Source organism: Mustela nigripes, chromosome 8 (genome assembly GCF_022355385.1).
Source record: "Mustela nigripes isolate SB6536 chromosome 8, MUSNIG.SB6536, whole genome shotgun sequence".
Taxonomy (NCBI): domain Eukaryota; kingdom Metazoa; phylum Chordata; class Mammalia; order Carnivora; family Mustelidae; genus Mustela; species Mustela nigripes.
In genome coordinates, this window is record NC_081564.1 from 44,865,976 (window position 1) to 44,889,140 (window position 23,165).

A 23,165-nucleotide genomic window follows, 5' to 3' on the forward strand; every position below is an offset into this window, starting at 1 on the left:
AGTTAAAAGCAACACAGTGTATTACAGTCTGAAATGTAATACACCAGGTAGGTGGTACCATCCTCATTTCTTTAAGGTTAGGTCACTAATTCAAGTAAAGTATCTCTGATCTCTTCATGTTTTTAAGTTTATTTTAGAGCCTTGTCACAACTTACGTCATAAAATAGATTCTTGGGGCACCTGGTTGACTCAGTCAGTTGGGCATCTGACTCTTGATTTCGGCTCAGGTCATATCTCAGGGTCGTGAGATGGAGCCCCCTGTGGGGCTCCACGCTTAGCACTGAGTCTGCTTAAGATTCTCTCTCTCCCTCTCCCTCTGCCCCTCCCCATACTCTCTTGTCTCTAAATACATACATACATACATACATACATACATACATAAAATCTTAAAAAAATAAAGAGAGAGAGTAGAGTCTTCAAGTAGCCGATTTCAAAGAACCCAACCTTTTCCTGTGGACCTGTATTGGGCTTGCTAAATGAATCTTTCTGTATCATTACCAGGATTACCAAGTTGATAGGACTTACTCCAAAATTCTGCTCTAATGTGAGATTAACTTTGCATGTTACTTTCAGAATCAGTTACTCACCTACCGGTCTGCCATTTCAAATCACGGATTAAAAATGGATGGTCTAGAAAAGGAACTGGGTAGTTTGAATCATGAATTTGAAACTTTGCAAGAAAAGGTAAGATGTTACGTCAGTAACGTTTACTTTTTATTGTTACTGTCCCCAAAATATTGATAGCTCTGCCTCCCCAAAATGGTTTGTTGCTAATGAATTTATTTTCATATAGGTTCAAGTAAATTCCAGAAAAGCACAAGCATTACATAACAATGTTGATCAGACCATCCAAAGTGCGAAAGAGCTGGACACAAAGATTAAAAATGTCATCCAGAATGTGCACAGTAAGGAGTTACTCAATCCAATTAAATTTTTTTTTTATTATTATTATTACATAGCCTGTTCTGTGCCCTGAAAGAATTTCTCCTAAAGAGTTCAACACTATGGAAGGGATCCTATAGTGACACTAAAAAACTAATATGAACCCTCCATAAAAATCTCTGTGCTTTTTTTTGTTTGTTTGTATTTTAGTAGTCGACCGGAGTACAGAATTCCCAGTTTAATAAACTACTCGATGTTTTCTAGTTCTCTTGAAGCAGATCTCTGGGACCAATGGGGAAGGCAACAACCTGCCTCCAGGGGATTTTTCCAGAGAGTGGGCTGAAGCAGAGCGCATGATGAGAGAGCTACGGAACCGCGACTTTGGAAAGCAACTGAAAAAAGCAGAAGCTGATAAGAGAGAGGCTCGGCTCTGTAAGGACCTTCCCAGAGCCTTGCATGCTGTCCATTTTAGTGGGCTTGAAATACAGTGTGCAAAGTACAACAAAGTCGGGTCCCTGGGTACAGGTGGAAAGACTTGTCATTTCACTTTACAGGACTTTTTTTTTTAAGGTTTATTTATTTATTTTAGAAGGGTGGGGGAAGGGCAAAGGGAGAGGGAGAAAATCTCCAGCAGACTCTGTGCTGAGCCAAAATCAAGAGTTAGAGCTTCAGTGGACTGAGCCTTCCAGGCACCCCAACATATACAACTTTTAGAGCAGCATGTGAACCTGGGTAGCCTTTCTGAGCTACCAAGAGGTGGTAAGAACATAACATCTTACCATCATGCACAAAAAAAAAAAGAGAGAGAGAGATTCTTCTCCTAAGACATTAGATACTGAGACCTCCTTTTCCTTCTTAACAACATTTTTCTTCTTCATTCAACTCCACCCAACTTTCTCATGGTATCATTTTTTAATGGTCACCTCACCAACATCGGGGTTGGGAATCACAAATTGATATTAGCACTACTATTGTGGAAACCAAAAACTGGGTGTAGATATTGAATATATCTAAAGGCTCTGGTAAGAGACAATGCCTCATTAGTTCAAAACTGAGAAACACAAGTCTGGTGCATAGTTTTTCAAAGAGTGATCTTTCTTCTCTAATAAAATGGTACTTCAGTGGCTAATATACAGATGGTAACAGTTTCCTTTTACGATTTGTGGTGTTCAGATTTAATAGTAGTGTTTGCTTTTGACGGAGGGGACAGTGTTAGTTTGCAGTTAGTAGTCGGTCACAGTAGTAGTAGTAGTGTTAGTTGGTAGTGTTAGTAGTACTGTTTGGAGTATGTACTTTACCCTCTGCAGGTCTTGTTCAAGTGCCAAGACTGGCCGTGAAACTTGGGATCAGTCCCCTAGTTTCTTGGCCTGTCCTTTTCCATATCTGAAACATGAGACTGATATTACTGTTTTCATGTGGGTTACATATGCATACATAGCCATGCACACAGCAGGTTGCTGCATAAATGTTAGTTTCCTTTCCTGTTCCCTTATAAGTTCAAAGAAAACCAGGAAATGAGTGGAAACTCGATTCTTCTTCTGTAGTCTTTATAGTTTAGTTTCAAAGTACTCATGTCTCAAGTGAAAAACAAAATGTGATGTATTCCAGTGCTGACTCGGATTAAGAACTGGTTGGAACAGCACCAAGGCGAGAACAGCGCCCTTGTTAAGAGTCTACGGGATTCTTTGCATGACTACGAAGCCAAACTCAGCGACCTCCGTGCCATGCTACAGAAGGCAGCTGCCCAAGCAAAGCAGGCCACTGGCCTCAACCAAGAAAACGAGAAAGCTTTGGAATCCATCAAGGTGGGTCCACAGTTAGCATCTGCACGCTTTCATTAATGATGAGGCAGAGGAAGCAGGTATCTTTAACAAAGTGGCTTGGCTGGGCACCTGTCCACACATCTAGTCTGTGTGTGTCTGTCTGTATAGCAGATGCTCATCAAACAGGAATCGGGAATTAAATGCAAAACCAAAGTCATTCCTACTTCTCAGTCACCAGAAAAGATTGTGAACTCAAACCACAGAGAAAGCGGAGCAAATGGCTTTACCCCCGCCCCGGGCTGACGGAGTACTGGAGGAATAATGTTGCCAAGTAGATGAGAAATGAAACCAATATTGCTATAATTAAATTCAAGGATATAATATATGTTTTAAATAAGCGACTTTTTGTGTCAGCTGGGTAAACCTCATTATCATAATCACCGGCAAAGGCATTTTAAGCCATTATCTGCATTACAGGAAATAGATTAAAATACAGGCCTCATGCAGGAGCTGCAGAGACAGGGTTTGGAGCCCAAGATTTCATAGTACTTGTGTTTTTTCAGTGGTGCACATTGTATGCTGAGACAGCAACACGAGCTTGTGGCCTTAAAAAATGACAGAAAGGTCAGAGGGAAGTAACACAGAACTGAGCCCCAACAAGAAGAATTTGGTAAAAGAAAATAAATAATATCTTAGTAGATGGCAATCCGCTTAACTCCAGAAAACTCTTTAGACTGACTTTGCTGTTGGAAGTCACTGATGACGCCAGTGTCACCGATGATGATGATGGAGCATGATCCAATTTTGTCTTGGAGCTTTGGTGGCTCCCCAGGTCCTGTGTGCTCTCTTGTTGAGGACTTTGAAGCACCTGTGTGTGCCCATGGGGCCTGGCGCATAGACGATGGTGATGGTTGGTGCTGATTTGTTTAGTGAAAATCCCTGATTCTGCTTCACAAAGCAGAGCTGACTCATCTCATTGGCCCAGTCACTGCCGGGATAGGAAGCTTCTTCCCCAGCGTTAACTGTTGTTTTCCTGGCATGGAGTTTGATGAAACCATGACAACACACCCACACAGCAAAGGGAACCGATTTCCCCTCGTTCTGTAGTTGCCTAGATGATCTTTAAGTTCAAGAGAAGCTCCAGGCTCTGAAATTACTTCTCCGCTGCAGTCCCAATGACTGGGCCTCTGCCTTCTGATAACATATCATGTCGTTCAAGCAGATATTCTTTTTTTCTCTCCAGACACAAATCCAACAAACGAATTCCCTGCGGAGTGATTTGTCCAAGTACCTAGCCACGGCGGACTCTTCGTTACTGCAGACCAACGTGCTCTTGCAGCAGATGAGGGAAAGCCAGGAGGTAGAGACAAACTGCTTCTCCAGAAAACTGGAAAAACATTCAGATTGTATACGAGGAATCTAGAATATGGGCTAATCTATGTTTTTTCTGCAATAGATGTCTTTTAGATGGAAGGAAATAAACCAAAATGTTTACCGTGCTGCCCCTTTGGGGTGCCGCAGTGCCAATGATGGGTCTTCCCTCTGTCTAGTCCTATCATCTAATTAGCCCACAGCAAGCAAAGGTTGCTTTTGTGAAAACGAAACGAAATTGGAATGCTGTTTTTAAAATATCAAGCCTACTTTTACTATTAGTGGGGCCTATCTAGGACTGATCAAAGATTGACCCCATTAGCTGCCCAATGGGTATTTGGGAAATATCTTTTATAATCGCTACTTTTAAATCAGAAAAAAAGGGTTTGGTTTAGTACAACTTTACCCTAATGATAACAGTGTGCTTTTATAAAACTTACCAAAGTGGGTATCCACCATAAGAAAAAAGTTCCAAAGTTGGGAAAAGTTAGAGTTCTGTCAGTCCCACTGCCGAAGTAATGCATCCCGGGAGCCTGAAGTTTATGAGAGTTCAAGAAAATGGCATATGCATTGTTTGCTTCAATTGGACACTGTCTCTGTTTACCTGGATACATAGGAATATGAAAAGTTAGCTGCCACTATAAAGGAAGAAAGACACAGGCTAAATGACAAAGTGAGAGAACTCTCCCGGTCCACCAGCAAAGCGTCCCTGGTGGCGGAGGCAGAAGCGCATGCGCAGTCTTTGCAAGAGCTGGCGAAGCAGCTGGAGGAGTGAGTGAGCCCCGAGGTCTAACTGAACGGGGAGCTGGAGCCTAGTGTGCAAGCCTGCCCGACAACTGGGTCTCCAGAACAGGGTGGAGGGTGGGACCCAGGGCCCTGGACCCAATCCCACCTGCAACAGGGGTTTGATTCCCAGCTGCGTGCACGCCGCCTCTGGTCTTCCATTTGCCCAATGAATCTGGGAAGCTGGGGGAAGAGGCCGGTGGAGAGGGCCTCCGCTGCAAGCAGTGGGGACTGCTGGAGCCCTTGGCCCGCACTGTCTTTCAGGATCAAGAGGAACACCAGCGGGAATGAGCTGGTGCGCTGTGCAGTGGACGCCGCCACGGCCTATGAGAACATTCTCAACGCCATCAAAGCAGCTGAGGACGCCGCCAACAAGGCCACCAGCGCATCCGAGTCTGCGCTCCAGGTGGGCACCTGCGCTGGGACCCTTTCTTTTTGTATGCACTGAGAAATATAAACAAGCATTATTGTAAATCAGAATTCGTTGTATAGAATAGACGTGAACTTGCTCTAGATGCGGACCATTTCTGTATTTCACTTGACGGTCTTGATCTGTGCTGCACTGCTGAAAAAACAATTTGTAAAGCCAAATGGAAATTACACTGATTGTCAGTGTTGAACCAAGATGGGTGATATATCCTGCCCCTTTCTAGGAATGATTTAGGCTGTGATTAAGTATTGACATTTACCAAGGAAGAGAAAGATTTTATGGACAATGTGGTGATCATTTATTTCCCTTATTTGTCTTCACACCTAGGCATGCCTTAGCATCTTATGGGGCCTTCTCTGCACCATATAATATTCCTATACCTAAAAATAAAGAACAGAATATTAGACATCAGAGAATTAGGAGACAGGCCTTCTTGGAAGGTTAAAGACGTTTCTCTCCCAAATATTGAACACCCAAAAGCAATTCAGTTCTGTCTCAGTTATTGAAGAGGGTATTGTGCGGACAGGGAGAAAAATGAAATAGGTGTTACATAGGTTGTCAGTCGGTCACCAGGGAAAGGTCTGCTTCCCTAAGCCTTGAGTTCTCTATCTCCCTACAGCCCTAATTATATCTTTTAAGAAACAGTTTGTTTTTTTTTTTAAACCTCTTTCCCACCTTTGAACCTCATCCTTTAAAGACTGAAGATAAGACTTTTCAGAGTAGGATGAAAATCTCCCTCTGGGTTTCCTACCGTGTGCCACTTACTTGCTGGAGGCTGATGAATGCTTTGCTTTCAGACAGTGATAAAGGAAGATCTTCCTGGAAAAGCGAAAACCCTGAGTTCTGACAGTGATAAACTCTTGAAGCAAGCCAAGATAACAGAGAAGCAGCTGCGACAAGGTATTAGGGTTGGTGGGTAGGGGGTGGCTGGGATAGCCAAGGGCTTGAGAAGGACCTATAAGACCAGGAGTAGTAGCAAATTCTAGAAGCAGATGCTCTCCTGGAATCTCAGTGTCAATGCAGATGATACCTTGTAAATCCAAGGTCTATTTTATAGATTTGAAGTTTCTACCCAACATTCTCTCATGTACTAAAATAACAAGAACCTCATGAGTATACATAAATCTTAAAGGTGACAGGTCTCTTTGGGCCGGGACTTGAGGGCCTATTTCATTTAATCCAAAGGTGACCATGACATTGGAGGTGTACACAATGTGCAGGGCTGGTTTCTCATTCAAGGCCCACATAATAATTCCAGGTCACTGGGGCTTCAAAGTTTCTTAAATCCTAGAGTCTTAGTAGGTAAAAGTACCCAAATTACTACTACTGTGAAGCATGAGAATTTTTGAATCATAAATTTTATCTTTGAAAAGTTCCCATTTGCTTAATTTTTTTTATAAAACAATTAAACCATCTCAACCTCACCAAATTCCAGTGTTCTGAAAATGCCGTCTCTTGATTTTTCTCTGGTCTCTCTTGTTCCTTCATAGCCAAGAAGTCATCTTAGTCCGTTTAGTGATTAGATGGCCTTCTGACAGTAAACAAATGTATTTTTCTTTTTTTTTATTAAAAAAACCCTAATACATGAAAAATCACATAAAAAAAAATATGTAGTGACATAGAATGATTTGCTTCGCACATTGCAGGAATTAAAATTTCCTGGTATAACATCTCTTCCCTTTACAAAATCTGAGCTAAGAGGTGAGGTTTGGTTTTAAATAGGATTAAAATACTAAGACATCGGTATTTTTTCTTTTGTTTTCTACCAAGCTTGATTGCTTCTTTTTACCTTTTGATTCCCTTCACCCATTTTCCCCAACCCCACCCCCAGGTACAGACAGCCCCTAATATGTTCCCTGTATCTGTGAGCTTGTTGTTTTTGTTTTGAGGGTGTTTCTAGAGTCCACATACTAGAAAGATTGTGTGGTATTTGTCTACATTGTTATTTAAATCAGTCCTAGAATCACAATTTAAACCATATATCATCATTGGCTCTTCAAGCATTCACTGGTCATTTCCCATGACCCCAAATGGCAATATCATCAGCGAGGAATGTCTGTGAACTCCTTCCCTTTCACTAAATGGTTTTAAATGTGTCAGTCTGGAAACAAACAGAAACAAACAAAGCCTCCTTTGTGTGTCTATTTGCTTGGATAAGGCTCTCTCAATGGCACTTCTTTATTATATTCTGACGGAAGAGGCATTCTTTCTGCATTATTCATTCATTCATTGATTCATTCAATAAGTATGCCCTAATATCAAGCTCCGACTACTGCCAGACAATGCACTGTGACACAGCAATGAAGAGGACAGTCACCTCTTTTTCTTACACTAAGAGACATTTGCCCCGAGCAGAGGCAAGTTTAAGGGAGTTAAACCTCCCTTAAAAGATTAAGCCTCTCCATTTCTTCTGAGGAGCCTGATACCACAGGCTTGGGAATGCTCCTGGCCTCTGTAAGCAGAGTGCCCTGGAACTGTGGGTCTAGGCACCTACAGTGGGTATCTCTGAGATGCACATCTGCTCACTGCTCTGCCAATGCTGGCTACTTCAGGCGCCACCAATACCAATGGAAGATCAGAAACCATAGGTAATTGCCTCCTGATGCTTTGTTTGATTGTAGAAATCAGCCCTGCTCTCAACAACCTACAACAGACTCTGAAGGTTATAACAGTTCAGAAAGGGTTGATTGACACCAATATCACCGCCATCCGTGATGACCTTCGTGGGATACAGAGAGGTCAGCATCTCCCTACGCCGCCTCCGCACCCCGCCCCCGGTCCTTGGCTTCTTTTTTTCCACCATTTCAGATCCTTAAACCTCCCTCTGTGTGTGCCTTAGATGACATCAGTGGTATGATCAGTAGTGCAAAGAGCATGGTCAGAAATGCCAATGACATCACAAATGAGGTGCTAGATGGGCTCGGCCCCATTCAGACAGATGTGACGAGAATTAAAGATACGTATGGGAGCACACAGCGTGAAGACTTCAACAAGGCTCTCACTGATGCGGATAACTCAGGTATCAGGCGTCCTTTGGCCAGGACATCTTATCCATTTTGTGCATTGTTACATGCTTTGGTCGATTTATTTAAATTCTTCCCTGGTAAAGCCCAAAATTAGAAATTTAAAATATTAGAAAGTGGAGCACCTGGGTGGCTCAGTGGGTCGAGCCTCTGCCTTTGGCTCAGGTCATGGTCTCAGGTTCCTGGGATCGAGCCCCACATTGGGCTTTCTGCTTGGTGGGGAGCCTGCTTCCCCTTCTCTCTCTCTGCCTTCCTCTCTGCTGTGATCTCTGCCAAATAAATAAATAAAATCTTTTTTTTTTTAATATTAGAAAATAGTTTCACATAATACATTAAAAAATATGGGTATTCTATTCATTAGACTAGGTAAGATTTTTTTTAATTCATTAACATTGTTATTGATTTTCCATTTTATAGAGTAGAGATACAGATCCCTTAATCATGAGGTATTAAGTTATAATTGATACTAAGGATCAAAAAACAGAGGTTTAGGGGCACTTGGGTGGCTCAGTGGGTTGAGCCTCTGCCTTCGGCTCAGGTCAAGGTCCCGGGTTCCTGAGATGGAGCCCTGCATGGGGCTCTCTGCTTGGCGGGGAGCCTGCTTCCCCCCACCCCACCTGCCTACTTGTGACCTCTGTTTGTCAAATAAATAGATAAAAATCTTAAAAAACAAAAACAAAAACAGAGGTTTATTTTCTTCTGTAGTGGTCAAGAAAGATGATTTGATAACTAGATTGTAGGTAAAAATCCATGATGTATTTAGGGAAGGTATTACCTGACTCTGAGTCATCCTACCCAATATTTGGGGACCAATCATAACTCTTGACAAATATTGTCAATGAGAAAATCCTATTTAACCTTTTCTCAATTCACATTTATAAATTTGTTTTGTCATCTCACCAACAGTAAAGAAATTAACCAATAAACTGCCTGATATTTTGAGCAAGATTGAGAGTATCAACCAACAGCTGTTGCCACTAGGCAACATCTCTGATAATGTGGACCGTATCCGGGAGCTAATTCAGCAGGCCAGAGATGCTGCAAATAAGGTAGGTGTGTCCCACATCATCATGCACCAAGGCTCGGTCTTTGAGAAGTTACCACATTCACCAAGAAAGGGAAGACGTTTGTTTACACATGAAATGGTTGTCTTTCTTCTAATTCTTTGGTGGTTTGGAAAGTGAAAGATGACTTTCTTCTGTCAACCTTCAAAAGCACACATTACCTTCATGCCCTAAATGATCTGGTATGTCAGAGACCTGAAGCAGTTTCTTCCCCACTGAGTTTATGCAGGCGGGATGAAGTGTTTTCCAGAGCCCATTGGTGAAGTGTTATTGCAAGTTCAAGTAAGGGTTCTATCATCAGAATATGCTGATATGATACTGCACAGATCCTACTTTCTTATTATAAGTTGAAAGTTGTAGAATCCACCTTTACTGAGGACAGAGGATGATAGCAGATTTTCTTCACTGGAACACAAATTCATCAGCCTTTCTCGTTTAAACCTGACAGTATTTACCTGAATTCCTGACACTTCTCTCTCAAGAAATTGTTTTGTCCTAAAACAATATTAATGAAACAGCTTGCATTTTTCATCCACCCCCTTGTGAGATATTTGGAGACAGAGGGTCGAGAAACCAAGTCAGAATATCACTGCCCTAAGGACACTGGTTGATTCCAAGGCTCACTATTACTTCTTTTGAGTCCTAACGTCTGGGAAAAGAGAAGAACTCTTAGCGTAAATCCTTTAGCAGGGGGGTTCTTGGGTGGCTCAGTAGGTTAAGTGTCTGCCTTTGGCTCAGGTCATGATCCTGGGATCCTGGGATGGAGCCCCACATCAGGCTCTGCACTCCTCAGGGACCCTGCTTCTCCCTCTCCCTCTGCCTGCCACTCCTCCTGCTTGTGTTCTCCCCCTCTCTGTCGAATAAAGGAAAAAAGTCTTAAAAAACAAAACAAAAGAAAAACCTCTAGTAGAAAAAGAGCATAAGGCGCAGTTGGAAGACACTACTTTTTCATACCCACATACCCATTCATGCTTTATAGAAACCAAAATGAGAAATAGTATGTTTCTAGCTTTTGCCCTTCTATGTTCATTCACTAATTTGTCCAACAAAATTTGAAATGTATAATACCGTGGTTAAGAACTTGTTAACCAAACCAGAGTGCCTTGGTTTTGATCCTAGCTCTGTCACTTATGAGCTGTAGGACCTTGGGCCAGCCACTTTACCTCTCTGTGCCTTATTTTGTTCATCTGTAGAGGAGGGTACATAATAAGATGGCCCCCAAGAGATTTTTAAGATTAAACTATGTAATGTAAAATACGCCCTGGCTAATAGTACCATGTAAGTGGGAAATAATAAAATACAGCTTAAAAAAAGCCAGCACTTTTGAACACCTGGGTTTTGTGGCGCTCTTCTGGGTACCCAGGACAGAGAGATTAGGAAGCCATAGTCCTGGCCTCAGGTTACTCACCAGCTGCTAAGTGCTGCAGCTGGTAAGCAGGCTAAGAAGCTGGATAAAGCTGTGTTGAGAAGGTCTTGACAACACTCATTTCTACCTGGAGAGTCTCAGAATGGTACTAAAGGACATGTAGAAGAATGTTCAATGTGACACAGCTTGTCATCACAAAAAATAATTGGAAAAAAAAGCCAAATGTTCATCAATAGGAGATGGCTAAAACTGTGATAAATGTATACAAATGTATACAATGTATACAATGTGATCAATGTATGCATGCCACAATAAACGTAAATGAGCTGGAGCCAATAGGTATGTCAACATAGATAAATCTACAAACAGAGGGAGGCCAAAAAAACAAGTAGTAGATGAGTGTGTAGAGATACCATTTATATTAAAATATTTAAAACAGGAGAAATAAGACTAATTACAGTTTATAAATAGATGAATTTTGGTGAAAATAGTACAACATTAGATTCCTATGCATAGGAATCTAAATTCAGGTTCTGAAGGCCTCTGAGGTGGGAGAGAGGAACGGGGACAAGGTGAGATTTGCAAGGAGCTTCAGTTATACAACTTATGTGTAGTTTATTAAGAATGTAGTGAATACACAGGTATATTCTACATCGTTTTATGTATACATGAGATGGTTTCTTAATTAAAAAAATTTAAAAGACTGAGAGTTTTCCAGGTGACAAAGGACATGCCAGGAAAGACTCAGGTTGTGGTTGGGTAGACTGAAGGGCAGAGGGGAGGAGACATAGAGGCATCAAATGAGCCTGTAAAGTGGGTGAGGGGTGCTCAGTCACAGCACGTTTGAGAAATGACAGCCCACACTACTGCTGAGTACGCCATTCCAACATAATACCTTGCATAAACCAGGTTTTCCATAAATATTTAAATGCTTGATAGACAAGATATACTTGGTGCAGGTATCATTCCAGGAGTCATTCTTTAGATTATTAAGGAATATTTATTTTCTGTATTTGAATACCATCTACCCAAGCTGGTCCACAGACCAGCACTCATCAGAGAAATTAGAAATTTTGTTATTGGTCCATTATATATAAATATAAAGCTGAAGGTATATGTCTAAAAACTTTTAAGAATTTGAATTGCCTCAAAATTCAAGCTTGGGATAGTAGATCTGTATTTTGCATACCTTCTTTATTTCATTTCTCTAATAATTTCATTTTTAATATATTTACAAAAGTATTGTTCCAGGGAAGATTAGAGAGGGGGAAAAATGATCCTTCACCAACTGAATTTGAGAAGCACTGTTTTTAGAGAGCCCTGATGCATTCATGTTTAAGGAGTGAATGCCTATAGTAAATGCAACTGTAACATGTAATATATATATATATATTTTTTAAAGATTTTATTTATTTATTTGACAGAGAGAGATGACAAGTAGGCAGAGAGGCAGGCAGAGAGAGAGAGGAGGAAGCAGGCTCCCCGCTGAGCAGAGAGCCCGATGCGGGACTCGATCCCAGGACCCTGAGATCATGACCTGAGCCGAAGGCAGCGGCTTAACCCACTGAGCCACCCAGGCGCCCTAACATGTAATATATTAATCAGGAATGATTCCTTAAAGAATTTATTTTAAAAATATTTTTGATGTGTTATATATCTACGACACACCAGGCACCATGCTAAGTGCTTCCATACATGCTAGGTCATCTGTACAAAACCTTCTAGGGCTGCAGCATAATTATATTATGATTATAATAAAGATTATCATTTCTGGTGCAGAGAACTAGATGCACTTCTCAAAGACCCCTGACTGGCAAACAGGAAGAACATGAATGCTTTGTTACCCAGCTCCTGAAACACCTTCATGAGTGTATAAGCCAGATCTAAGAGACATGCACACTCCTTTGCCCTTTATCATAACAACTGGGAAATGCTGGTGTAGAGCTGAAAGGAGTCGTGGCAGAGTCCCAGGCTGGCCCTCTGAGCATACCCAGCATACCCTCTTCCCTCACAGAAGAATCTTTAATGACATAGATCTTTTCCCTCACAGGTTGCTATCCCCATGAGGTTCAATGGTAAATCTGGAGTTGAAGTCCGGGTGCCAAATGACCTAGAAGACTTGAAAGGATACACATCTCTTTCTTTGTTTCTCCAAAGACCTGACTCAAGAGAATATGGGAGGACGGAGAATATGTTTGTGATGTACCTTGGAAATAAAGATGTAAGTATTCCTTCAACATTTCTCTTGTTTTTAGAACAATATGGCCTGAGGATTTTTTTTTTTGAATATTGGTTATATATTTGCTGCATGACCACCAAATTTAGTGGCCCAAAGCAACAGTAAAAATTTATTATTTCACACTTTCTATGGTATGATGTTCAAGAATGGCTTAGCCAGATGGCTTCTTTCAGGGGCTCTCATGAGGTGTCTCGCAAGGTGTGGGCTGGGGCAGCAGTCATCTGAGGGCTTGACGGGCGCTGGAGATTAGCTTTCAGTTTGGCTCCCTCACATGCCTTGTGAGTTAGCACTGGCTGTTGGTAGGAGGGATTTTTCATGCCACATAGTTCTCTCCATAGGGCTGTTAAGTGTCCACATGACACAGCAGAAGGCTTCCCCTGGAATGTTGCTGGGGTGACCATGCCGCCATCACCAACCCACCATCATCTTTGTGGGTTGAATTGTGGCCCAGAAGAATATGTTTGTTTTTGTTTTTGTTTTTTTTAAAGATTTTATTTATTTATTTGACAGACAGAGATCACAAGTAGGCAGAGAGGCAGGCAGAGAGAGAGGAGGAAGCAGGCTCTCTGCTGAGCAGAGAGTCCGATGCGGGGCTCGATCCCAGGACCCTGGGATCATGACCTGAGCTGAAGACAGAGGCTTTAACCCACTGAGCCACCCAGGTGCTCAAGAATATGGTTTTTGAGACACATGTCTCAAACGTGTCATTGCCATGTGCACAGCAGGAAGAAATCCCACTGGTATGTCAACAGACTCCACCCCCTCTGATGGCATCACAAGGGGCAGATTGTTATCTGTTGGCCTTATCCGATGGAGATAAAATGTTTAAAACATGAGAAATAAGTCTAATTACAGTTTATAGATAGATGCATTTTGGTAAAAATAGTGCAACATGCCCAGTGGGCTCAGCACATGACATATGTGTGTATACATGCGAGCACATGCACACTAGGGGTTAAAGTTCGGCACCCCTCCCTAAACAACCAGGGCAATAATATCAAAGCTTCATGGAAACCAGCCGTGGTTCTTCCTCACAAAATCGTGACCCTGCCCTCCCCCTCAGAATGCCAAGCTGCAGACCCTTCCCCAAGTGGGCAGGGGTGGGACCATCTGTGGATGAGGGTTGAAGTGGAATGAAGCCTCTGCTGCCTCATTAATAAGGCATGTAGTTGCCCTACTCTTTCTCATTCTCAATTATTCAAACCACTACTGACTGTTACAGGCATTGTGAACACTTCATTTTCTTTTTTTTCCTGAGAGAGAGAAAGAGTGAGCAGGGGAGTGGGGAAGAGGGAGAGGGAGAGAGAATCTTAAGCAGGCTCCACTCCCAGTGCAGAGCGTAACACAGGGCCTGATCTCACGACCCTGAGGTCACGACCTGAGTCAAAACCAAGAGCTCAATGCTCAACCGACTGAGCCTGACCTAGGCAACAGTTCATTCGACCAGTTGATTGTAGCCTTTAGTTCCTCCTCTTAAAATACATTTCTTCAACTTAAGTGTCAGAGGAAAAGGTAATTGCTGGCTGCATTAAAATATAATGGGTAAGAAAAAGAAAATGTCTGAAACATGGTTCTGGAAAATTCTGACCAATTAGGAAGTAATTGGCTATCATTTGTGTATGTGGGTGTTAAAGATTCCTAAAATTGACACTATTATTAATCACTCTCTAATGCTTTAAAATGTTGGTTCTTTATTTGTCGCTTTCTTAGGACATGACTTTCTGCTGTGTATTTTGACAAAATGCACATTACTTTATTCCTGCAACAAATTTAAACCATCTTGTTTCTTGAATGTCAATTTCATGTTATGTATATTTTACCACAACTTTAAAACTCCGTGTGTACCTTCAGGTGCTAGTATTCTAACAGAGAAGAAAGATGCATATGTAACTGACCTCACGTGATAACAGAGGGTTCTAGGTGTTTTAACAAAAGCATGCACAAAGTGTTAAGAGATCATTATGTGCTACAGGGAGAACAAAAATGGCTTATTTCCGGACTAAAATATAATGGAGACCTGAGTCTATATCTGGTTCATCTTAATGGCAAGTGCTTGGCAAATATTTGCAGATTGATCGAAAGGGGGAGTGAATCTGAGTGCAATAATCTGGGAGCAAAGACAGTGCAGACATTATTAATTGTTTTGTCTGTATTATTCTGTGCAAAGAGGTACCTCATTCATTCTGTCTGGCCAAGGCATACTGTGGAAAACCCTTTAGTTATTTGAAATGCGCTCTCTTGGGATGTGAAGTTGAGAGGAGCAGTGTGTTTGCGAAATGTTCTGAAGTGGCCTTGATGTCCCCAGGCCTCCAAGGACTACATTGGCATGGCAGTTATAGACGGCAAGCTCTCGTGTGTCTACACCCTGGGAGAGCAGGAGTCGGAACTCCAGGTGGACCAGAGTGTGACCAAGAGCGAAACTCAGGAGGCAGTTATGGACCGGGTGAAATTTCAGAGGTACGACTCCCATGGCCTGCTGCTGTTTATTAATCTGACCCATACTCACGGAACTCCCAGTGTATGTACTGCTAAACCCCGTTTTCAGTATCTTGACTTTGACTTCTTCAGTGTTTCTATAACTTTTACATATAATTCTAACTTATTTTTAAACAGAATTTATCAGTTTGCAAGTCTAAATTACACCAAAAAAGCCACATCCATTAAACCCGGAACATCCCAATTCCATGAAATGGATGGTGGAAGCAGCCACACGCTCCTCAATCTGGATCCTGAAAATGTTGTATTTTATGTTGGAGGTTACCCACCTGACTTCAGAGTAAGTGTAAATGTTATTTCACTGAGCAAAAATATTTACATTGCACTTTGGCATAAGGACCTCAGGTCTCTATTTCAATTATCCATTATATATAAAATGGATTTCACTATATATTCTTAAAGCATATCTAGTGATAAAAGCTAACCGTTTTTGAGTACTTCCTGTGTGCTGTGATCTAGACTTAAGTCTATGAATTTAAATAGGCATCATTACCGTTCCATTTCGTGGATGAAGAAACTGAGAGAGTAGTTTAATAACTTGCCCAATGTCAGACAGATGGTAAATAACAAAACCAGGGCCTCTGGCTCCAGGGTCCCCATTCTTTTTTTTTTTTTAAGATTTTATTTATTTAACAGAGAGAGAGCACAAGTAGGCAGAGAAGCAAGCAGAGAGAGAGAGAAAGGAGGAAGCAGGCTTCCTGCCGAGCAGAGAGCCCAATGCGGGACTCGATCCCAGAACCCCGAGATCATGACCTGAGCTGAAGGCAGAGGCTTAACCCACTGAGCCACCCAGGTGCTCCCCAGGGTACCCATTCTTAACCCTGTGTTACAATGGCAGTTAAAAGTAATGGGCTCATACTTTTTCTTGCCCAACCTGATCATTGTCCTTAGTTGAATTCGATTTTTTTGTTTCTTTTTTTTTTTTCAGCTTCCTGCTAGACTGAGGTTCCCTCCATACAAAGGTTGTATTGAGTTAGATGACCTCAATGAAAATGTTCTGAGCTTGTACAACTTCAAACAAACTTTCAATCTCAACACAACGGAAGTAGAGCCTTGTAGAAGGTAAAACAAACAAACAAACAACAACAAAACAACCAGGAACTAGCGTCTCTGTAACTATGATTTTTGGTAACTTGCAGTTATATTACGTGTAATAAAGGAATGAGCCAATGAGATTGCTTTTGATGTCACGGATAGCTTTGGGCCAGTAGATCTTAAATTATGATTGCATGCAATACTACTAGCCCACCCCTAAAATTTCCTCATTTGCATAAAATATTAGATTGATAGAGTTTTCCCAATTTTTGATTTTTTGAAAAAAAAATCAATACTTCTTAAATTTTTGGTGCCTCCTACCACAAAATATTCAATATTAGATGGCACCTGATTCAGGCACAAATTACATATTTACTGTAAGCTTCAAAAAAAAATTAGTCCACATAGTACACCATGACTTTCTAGGTACGCTGACACCTGAAACTATTTGGAAATTGTTATCTTAAGCTCCTGACCTTCCCTATAGTTAAAAGGATTTGGGCAAACTGCGACTCCAAATAAAATTATATTTCAAGTTAATAAATTATTAAGTTAAAAAATTATTAACTTGAAATATAATTTTATACATTTCACAGTCTTCAGCTGCTAGGCCACATCTTCCTAAGAAGATATTTTCAAAGGGGATTCCAACTGTTACATTTTTCGAGGTAGGGTTTGATTACCATAGAGCCTAAGCGCATACCCAGGAGAAACAGTTGGCTATTTTCCTGTTCTAAAGATGTTTCTTCTTGAACAAAATCATGACAGCTACATTGCATGGGTTTTTCTCAGTTTTCAGAGAGCACACTTGAGTGGTGGTCCTTTGCTGCTGTGTTGTAATGTATGGTCATTGATGTTGACAGGAGAAAGGAAGAGTCAGACAGAAATTACTTTGAAGGTACAGGCTATGCTCGAGTTCCAACTCAACCAAATGCTCCCATCCCAACCTTCGGACAGGTGATTCAGACCACCATGGATAGAGGACTGCTGTTCTTTGCAGAAAACAAGGTATTCTATAACAAACATCCAAATAACCAATTTGGACAATCCAAATTGTCCACTCAATTAAGCAAGTTTGGGATAACTGGGTTATTATCAGTAACTAGCTAGATCTGAAAAAGTGTGCCAATGTTAGCTGCATCTTTTCTCCTGGCCTAAGTCTGCTTTCTTTGGCCACGGGAGTGTGTGCTTTAATGAGGCAAGTAATTGGGAATTTGAGAACATGCCACCAAACATGCCATTGTCACTTGTATTCTTCGAAAACCACGGTCCGCCTGATAATCTACTTAGTCTGCCTGGAATCACATGACAACCTTCCAGGGTGTTTGAGAGACTGACTTTCTGCTGTTTGCATCTTGGTCCCACTCTTGCCAGGCTCTGTGGAATTATGTCTCTTCAGCCTGACCCTCGGCTTTCCAAGACCTGGAAGCTTTTCTGTTTTTTTGTTTGTCTGTTTGTTTTTAAAGATTTTATTTATTTATTTATTTGAGAAAGAGAGAGTGAGAGAGAGCTTGAGAGGAGAAGGTCAAAGGGAGAAGCAGACTCCCCATGGAACTGGGAGCCCAATGTGGGACTTCATCCCAGAACTCAAGGATCGTGACCTGGGCCAAAGGCAATCACTTAATCAACTGAGCCACCCAGGTGCCCAGCACTTCTGTCTTTAAGCCACTGAAGTTTCTGGAGGCCATTCTTAAGTCTAGTTTGGGAAATCCAACGTGTATAAGTGATGAACAGCGCCATCTGCTCAGAGATGGGTCTGGAGTGACTAGTCCTAGCAGTAGGGCCTTCGGTGGTTGCTCTACAGGGAGCATTTCTGGAGAAATGTGCATCAGCCCTTGGGATCTCTGTGAACATGGGATTGATAAGGAGCTTGGGATTTGACCAGCCCCTTCTGCCTGCAGGGTGGGGACACAGACCTGATCCAACTCTTCTCTCTGAGGCTGGTCTTGACCCTCTGGGAGATTTTAAGGCTGAACCAGTTCTGAGGGTTTGGGAAGGTCCTGACCTGCCAATAGAATTCAAGGAGCTGAGAAGTCACACAGCATCTTCAGGGCCAGGTGGTTGTTTCCTAAAATGGTCTTCTTTGTACTACCTTTTGAAGTTCTCAGAGACCAAGAGCCAGAAGTACCACTCATATTAGAAGAAAATTTATGGCGCCTTTAGTAACCAGATAAGGGAAAAATGATTGTGAGCAACGCTGTTGAGCAGAGTGGCTCATTACTCAACTGACGTGACTCAGCAGTTGTCAAGTGTGATGAATGCTAACTGGTTCCCAAAAACAAGATGTGGGGTCCAGATAAGAACTGATGTTAGTTTCTTTTTTTTTTTTTTAAGATTTTTTTTTTTAATTTATTTGACAGATAGATAGGCAGAGAGGCAGGCAGAGAAAGAGAGAGGAGGAAGCAGGCTTCCTGCCGAGCAGAGAGCCCGATGTAGGGCTCAATCCCAGGACCCTGGAACCATGACCTGAGCTGAAGGCAGAGGCTTTAACCCACTGAGCCACCCAGGCGCCCCATGGACTGATGTTACTTTTATGTAAGGACTCTGTCTGAAGACATCAAAGAGAACCCTTGTTATCCAGGGACTGTGGAAGAATAAACATTTAAGCCCTACATCATAAACTCCTCAGCATATCTTTCTAAGGAAAGGGCTGCTTCAAGTATGTGCTTTACGCAGGAATAAGGATGCAGTGGCTGCCTTCAGGGACCTTCTATTCTAGGGGCGCCTGGGTGGCTCAGTGGGTTAAAGCCTCTGCCTTCAGCTCAGGTCATGGTCCCAGGGTCCTGGGATCAAACCCCACATTGGGCTCTCTGCTCAGCAGGAAGCCTGCTTCTCCAATTTCTCTCTCTGCCTACTTGTGATATCTGTCTGTCAAATAAATAAATAAAAATAAAATAAAATAAAAGAACGTTCTATTCTAGAGGGGAAAGAAATACTTAACAAAGCTGTACTCATTAGTTGATTAATTAAGTCATCACAATGGCCATGAGCGGTATAGAGGAAAAGTCTGAGGTGAATGAAGATGAATAAAAGACTAAAGGATGGGTACTCTGAGACCTGGAGGGAAGAGAAGACAGCATTTGGAGGGGAAAGGCAGACAGGTGATCCCTGTGGGGAGAGGGACATAAAGAAAGCCTGGAGGTGGGAAGGGCAGGGAGTGCTCAGGGACAAAATGGTGGCCCACATGGCTGGAGCAAAGAGAGGCAGAAGAAACTGAAGGAGAGCTTGGGGCTTCACAACATGTGCTGGGGAGTCGGAGCTTCCCCCAAGAGCAAAGGAGGGTAATATAATGTGCTCACGCTGGCATTTCCCACGGAATGCTCTGGCTGTAGAGTGACAAGTGGGTTCACGAAGGGACAGAGTGGATGTGGGGAGGATGGGGCATTAGCCAGCTGTGTAGTCTGGCTAGTCAAGTATGACTGACCCTGGGTGGCATGAAACGGAGAGACAGTTAAGAAATGGGGGGAACTGACAAGATTTGACAGGAAGGGAGAGGGAGGAATGTTAAAGAGTGACGCCTAGTAGGCTCGTGGCTGGCTTAGCAGGGTTCTTACTAGTGAGAGAGAGCAAGGAAGAGAGAGCAGTGGGAAGGATGGAGAGAAAGGCTGGACTGCCGAGAGGCATGTGGACCACAAGCTCTGCTTGTGGGATTCAAATTTGAGGGATCCAGGAGTCACGTGCAGTAACAATAAGGTTACCCGATGTGTGGACCTGGCCCCAAGAAGACAAGTCTAGGCTGGAGAGAAGCATCTGGGCTTCGTGGGCCCACACCTGGGTTGGGCCTGTGAAAGTGACTATGACTTTGAGGCAAAGAGAGGGCGGCAGGGGAGAAGAGCTCCTCTGTGGGCCCTCGAGGAACCCCTCACATTCAAATGGAAGGAGGGGGGCTGGAGGGAGATGAGGCAGCAAATGAGGTTGAGACAGCGAGCCACCAGCGAACAGAGGGAGGCAACGATTGGGGGTTTCACTAAGACCATACCGCTCTCCAATATGTGGCGGCCATCTTTTCAAATGGTATTAATGACCTGTGTCTTTTTCCTTCCCATTTGTGCTTGCTGGTTAGGGATCACATGAAACAAAATCGTGATCACAGTTGCATGTATTACACCTTTCCCGTGTGCCGCTACTGGGCACAATGTGGAACACGACTTAGAACACTTACCCGTCGTGCCCATCCTGGCAGCTGGATATTACAGCACTGTTGTTCCTGTTAACTGAGGAGGGGGCTGCGGCTGAGAGTAGTTTGTGACTTGAGAGTAACTTGAGTTCCAGTCCTCTAGAGAAGGAGATTCCTCCTTCTTCTGTGGAATCTTCTGGTAAATGTACATTGTCTCTGTGCCCTAGGATCGCTTCATATCTCTAGATATAGAAGATGGCAAGCTCCTGGTGCGATACAAACTGAATTCAGAGCCACCGAAAGAAAAAGAAGTTACACAGGTTGTCAACAATGGAAAAGACCATTCGGTACATCTTTTCATTCTTTTCACGTGAATTATTAAATGTCCTCAGTCCTTTAAAATTAAGTCAGCACCCAGAACATTTTTCTATTCCCAGACTAACTTATTAAAAGAGGAGGGACACCTCCTTTCAAAATCTGAGTACCTGGGCATGAAATATGTATATGGGATATATAAGACATGATTAATTTCAAACATTTCTATTGAAATGTTTCACTGTTATATTTTTATCCATAAATGCTGCTGCTCAAAGTCTTCCTATCACGTGTATAATCAATCTGAAGGAAATAAAAACATAATACCCCTGACCCATGTTGAATAGGATTCCTTAATTCCCCATTGCTTACTGACTCATCTCTCATTCATTTTAGATACAGATCATAATTGGAAAAACCCAAAAACTTATGAGGATAAATGTGGATTTGGTTGGAAGCCTAATTCACGGTGACATATTTGATTTCAGCACATATTATCTGGGAGGAATTCCAATTTCAATCAGGGAAAGGTAAGATGATGTTTCTTTAAAAAAAAAAAAAGATGCACTCTCTGAGTGGTTATGGTTATGATTGCTACTAATTAGTTTGCCTTTTTAAAGTCTAGCAAGAAACAAATACAAAAAATTTAACTTTTCAGTATTCACAATGTTAACCAACAGAGTCAAACAGATTATAAACACCGGATTACGGGACTGGCCACTGAAGGAGAGTGAAGGAGCCATGGGTCACCCCTAAGTGTAATTCTCAGGGAGAGAGAAACCATAGGGGATATGGTTGGTTTTGACAATGCTGCCATTAAGAACAGAGGCTGTGGCCCTGGGGTCCCTAACGGTAGCATAGGAGAGTGCGGCAGTTCCATGGCCTGAAAAGCAGCACTAGGCACTGAAAGTTGGGGTTGCTGCCTTCAGGAAGTGTCTCTAAAATCTAAGGCATGTCTGTATGACCTGCCCCTTATGTGTTATCAACAGAACAGGTGCATAACTGCTTCCTGGATAATGAATACACGGATGAATTAAGTTAATTGGAAAGGAAGTGAAGCTGAATGAGAAAAAAAACAATACTACTTCGAGAATGCACTTTAAAATAACTTTTACATTTAAATTTGTTTGTATCCTCCAAAAAGGGTTTTTTTTTTTTTTTTAAGATTTTATTTATTTATTTGACAGAGATCACAAGTAGGCAGAGAGGCAGGCAGAGAGAGATGGGGAGGCAGGCTTCCCACTGAGCAGAGAGCCCAATGCGGGGCTTGATCCCAGGACTCTGGGATCATGCCCTGAGCTGAAGGCAAAGGCTTTAACCCACTGAGCCCACCCAGGCACCCCTCCAAAAAGGCTTTTAAACAGCTTATGTTAATGTGTGGGAAGAAGATTTTCTGGGAGGGTTAGTACAGACTCGTGACTGAGTGAAGAGCCTTTTCACCTTATTTGATTGTGATCATTCTTATATGAGATCTGAGGCTAGTTAACCCTTCTTCTAATTTATAAATCAGTTGGAAGGAGTACTAGATGTGATTTACAAGGTGTTGTACAAAGGTAGTCTGTCTTCAAGAATCCTTATATATTTGGGCATCTGTCCATCTCTAGTAAAGACAAACTAATATTGTTTTAAAGTTCTTGAGGTTGCCCTCAGAGACAAAAATGCAGGTGAGAAAGCTCAGCGCTTGAATTTGGGAGTGAAGTCCTTAGATTTTTTGAACTAGGAAGGACCTTGCATGGAACATAACCTCTGAATTTGATAGATAAAGAAATTGAGAACCAAAGAGGTGGTATCCATGTTTAATATCGTCGATCTCATACCAGTTCAACCATGAATTGCTATGATAAATGAGCAATAATCTTGATTTTATTCCATTGGATGTGATGTGACTTGAGGAAGTCAGCACTCCTGTGCCCATCTCAGATTCCCGTTTATTTACTCATTACACAGATACTCATAGTGTTGAGTGACATCAGGCAGCGTGGCAGATGTGGGGAAGGCAACAGTGAGCAGGCCAGAACCTCGAGCATAGCAGGAGGGGGACCAAAGAGTGTGGTGGGTGCCACGGGAGGGAAGCTCAGGGCCCAATGGGGCCCCGGGAAGGAGTTTAATCCAGTGGGGGCATGGGGAAGGTGGCCTCTGGCTTGGCCCTGAAAGGCAGGAACAATCAACATATGGGAAGCACCAAGAGCTGGAGAAAGTGTGACCTTCCAAGGAACTTCAGGACACCGAGGAGGCCACTCGGGGCTGGTGTAGAAAGCAGGGGCCAGAACACAGAGGATCT

General features: G+C 42.4%; 1 protein-coding gene across 2 annotated transcripts in view; it reads left to right on the forward strand.

Moving 5' to 3' along the window:
- Positions 1-23,165, forward strand: part of LAMA3 (laminin subunit alpha 3) — a 264,369-nt gene that overhangs the window by 212,203 nt on the left and 29,001 nt on the right. For both annotated transcript variants that reach the window (XM_059409366.1, XM_059409367.1), the window contains 18 exons: positions 574-684; positions 794-905; positions 1,147-1,314; positions 2,491-2,687; positions 3,889-4,005; positions 4,633-4,787; positions 5,064-5,205; positions 6,027-6,129; positions 7,851-7,967; positions 8,069-8,248; positions 9,159-9,301; positions 12,733-12,903; positions 15,227-15,378; positions 15,535-15,697; positions 16,346-16,479; positions 17,316-17,460; positions 20,797-20,916; positions 21,281-21,414. In XM_059409366.1, the coding sequence (XP_059265349.1) occupies positions 574-684; positions 794-905; positions 1,147-1,314; positions 2,491-2,687; positions 3,889-4,005; positions 4,633-4,787; positions 5,064-5,205; positions 6,027-6,129; positions 7,851-7,967; positions 8,069-8,248; positions 9,159-9,301; positions 12,733-12,903; positions 15,227-15,378; positions 15,535-15,697; positions 16,346-16,479; positions 17,316-17,460; positions 20,797-20,916; positions 21,281-21,414 (2,564 nt within the window). The remainder of the gene's footprint in view (positions 1-573; positions 685-793; positions 906-1,146; positions 1,315-2,490; positions 2,688-3,888; positions 4,006-4,632; positions 4,788-5,063; positions 5,206-6,026; positions 6,130-7,850; positions 7,968-8,068; positions 8,249-9,158; positions 9,302-12,732; positions 12,904-15,226; positions 15,379-15,534; positions 15,698-16,345; positions 16,480-17,315; positions 17,461-20,796; positions 20,917-21,280; positions 21,415-23,165) is intronic.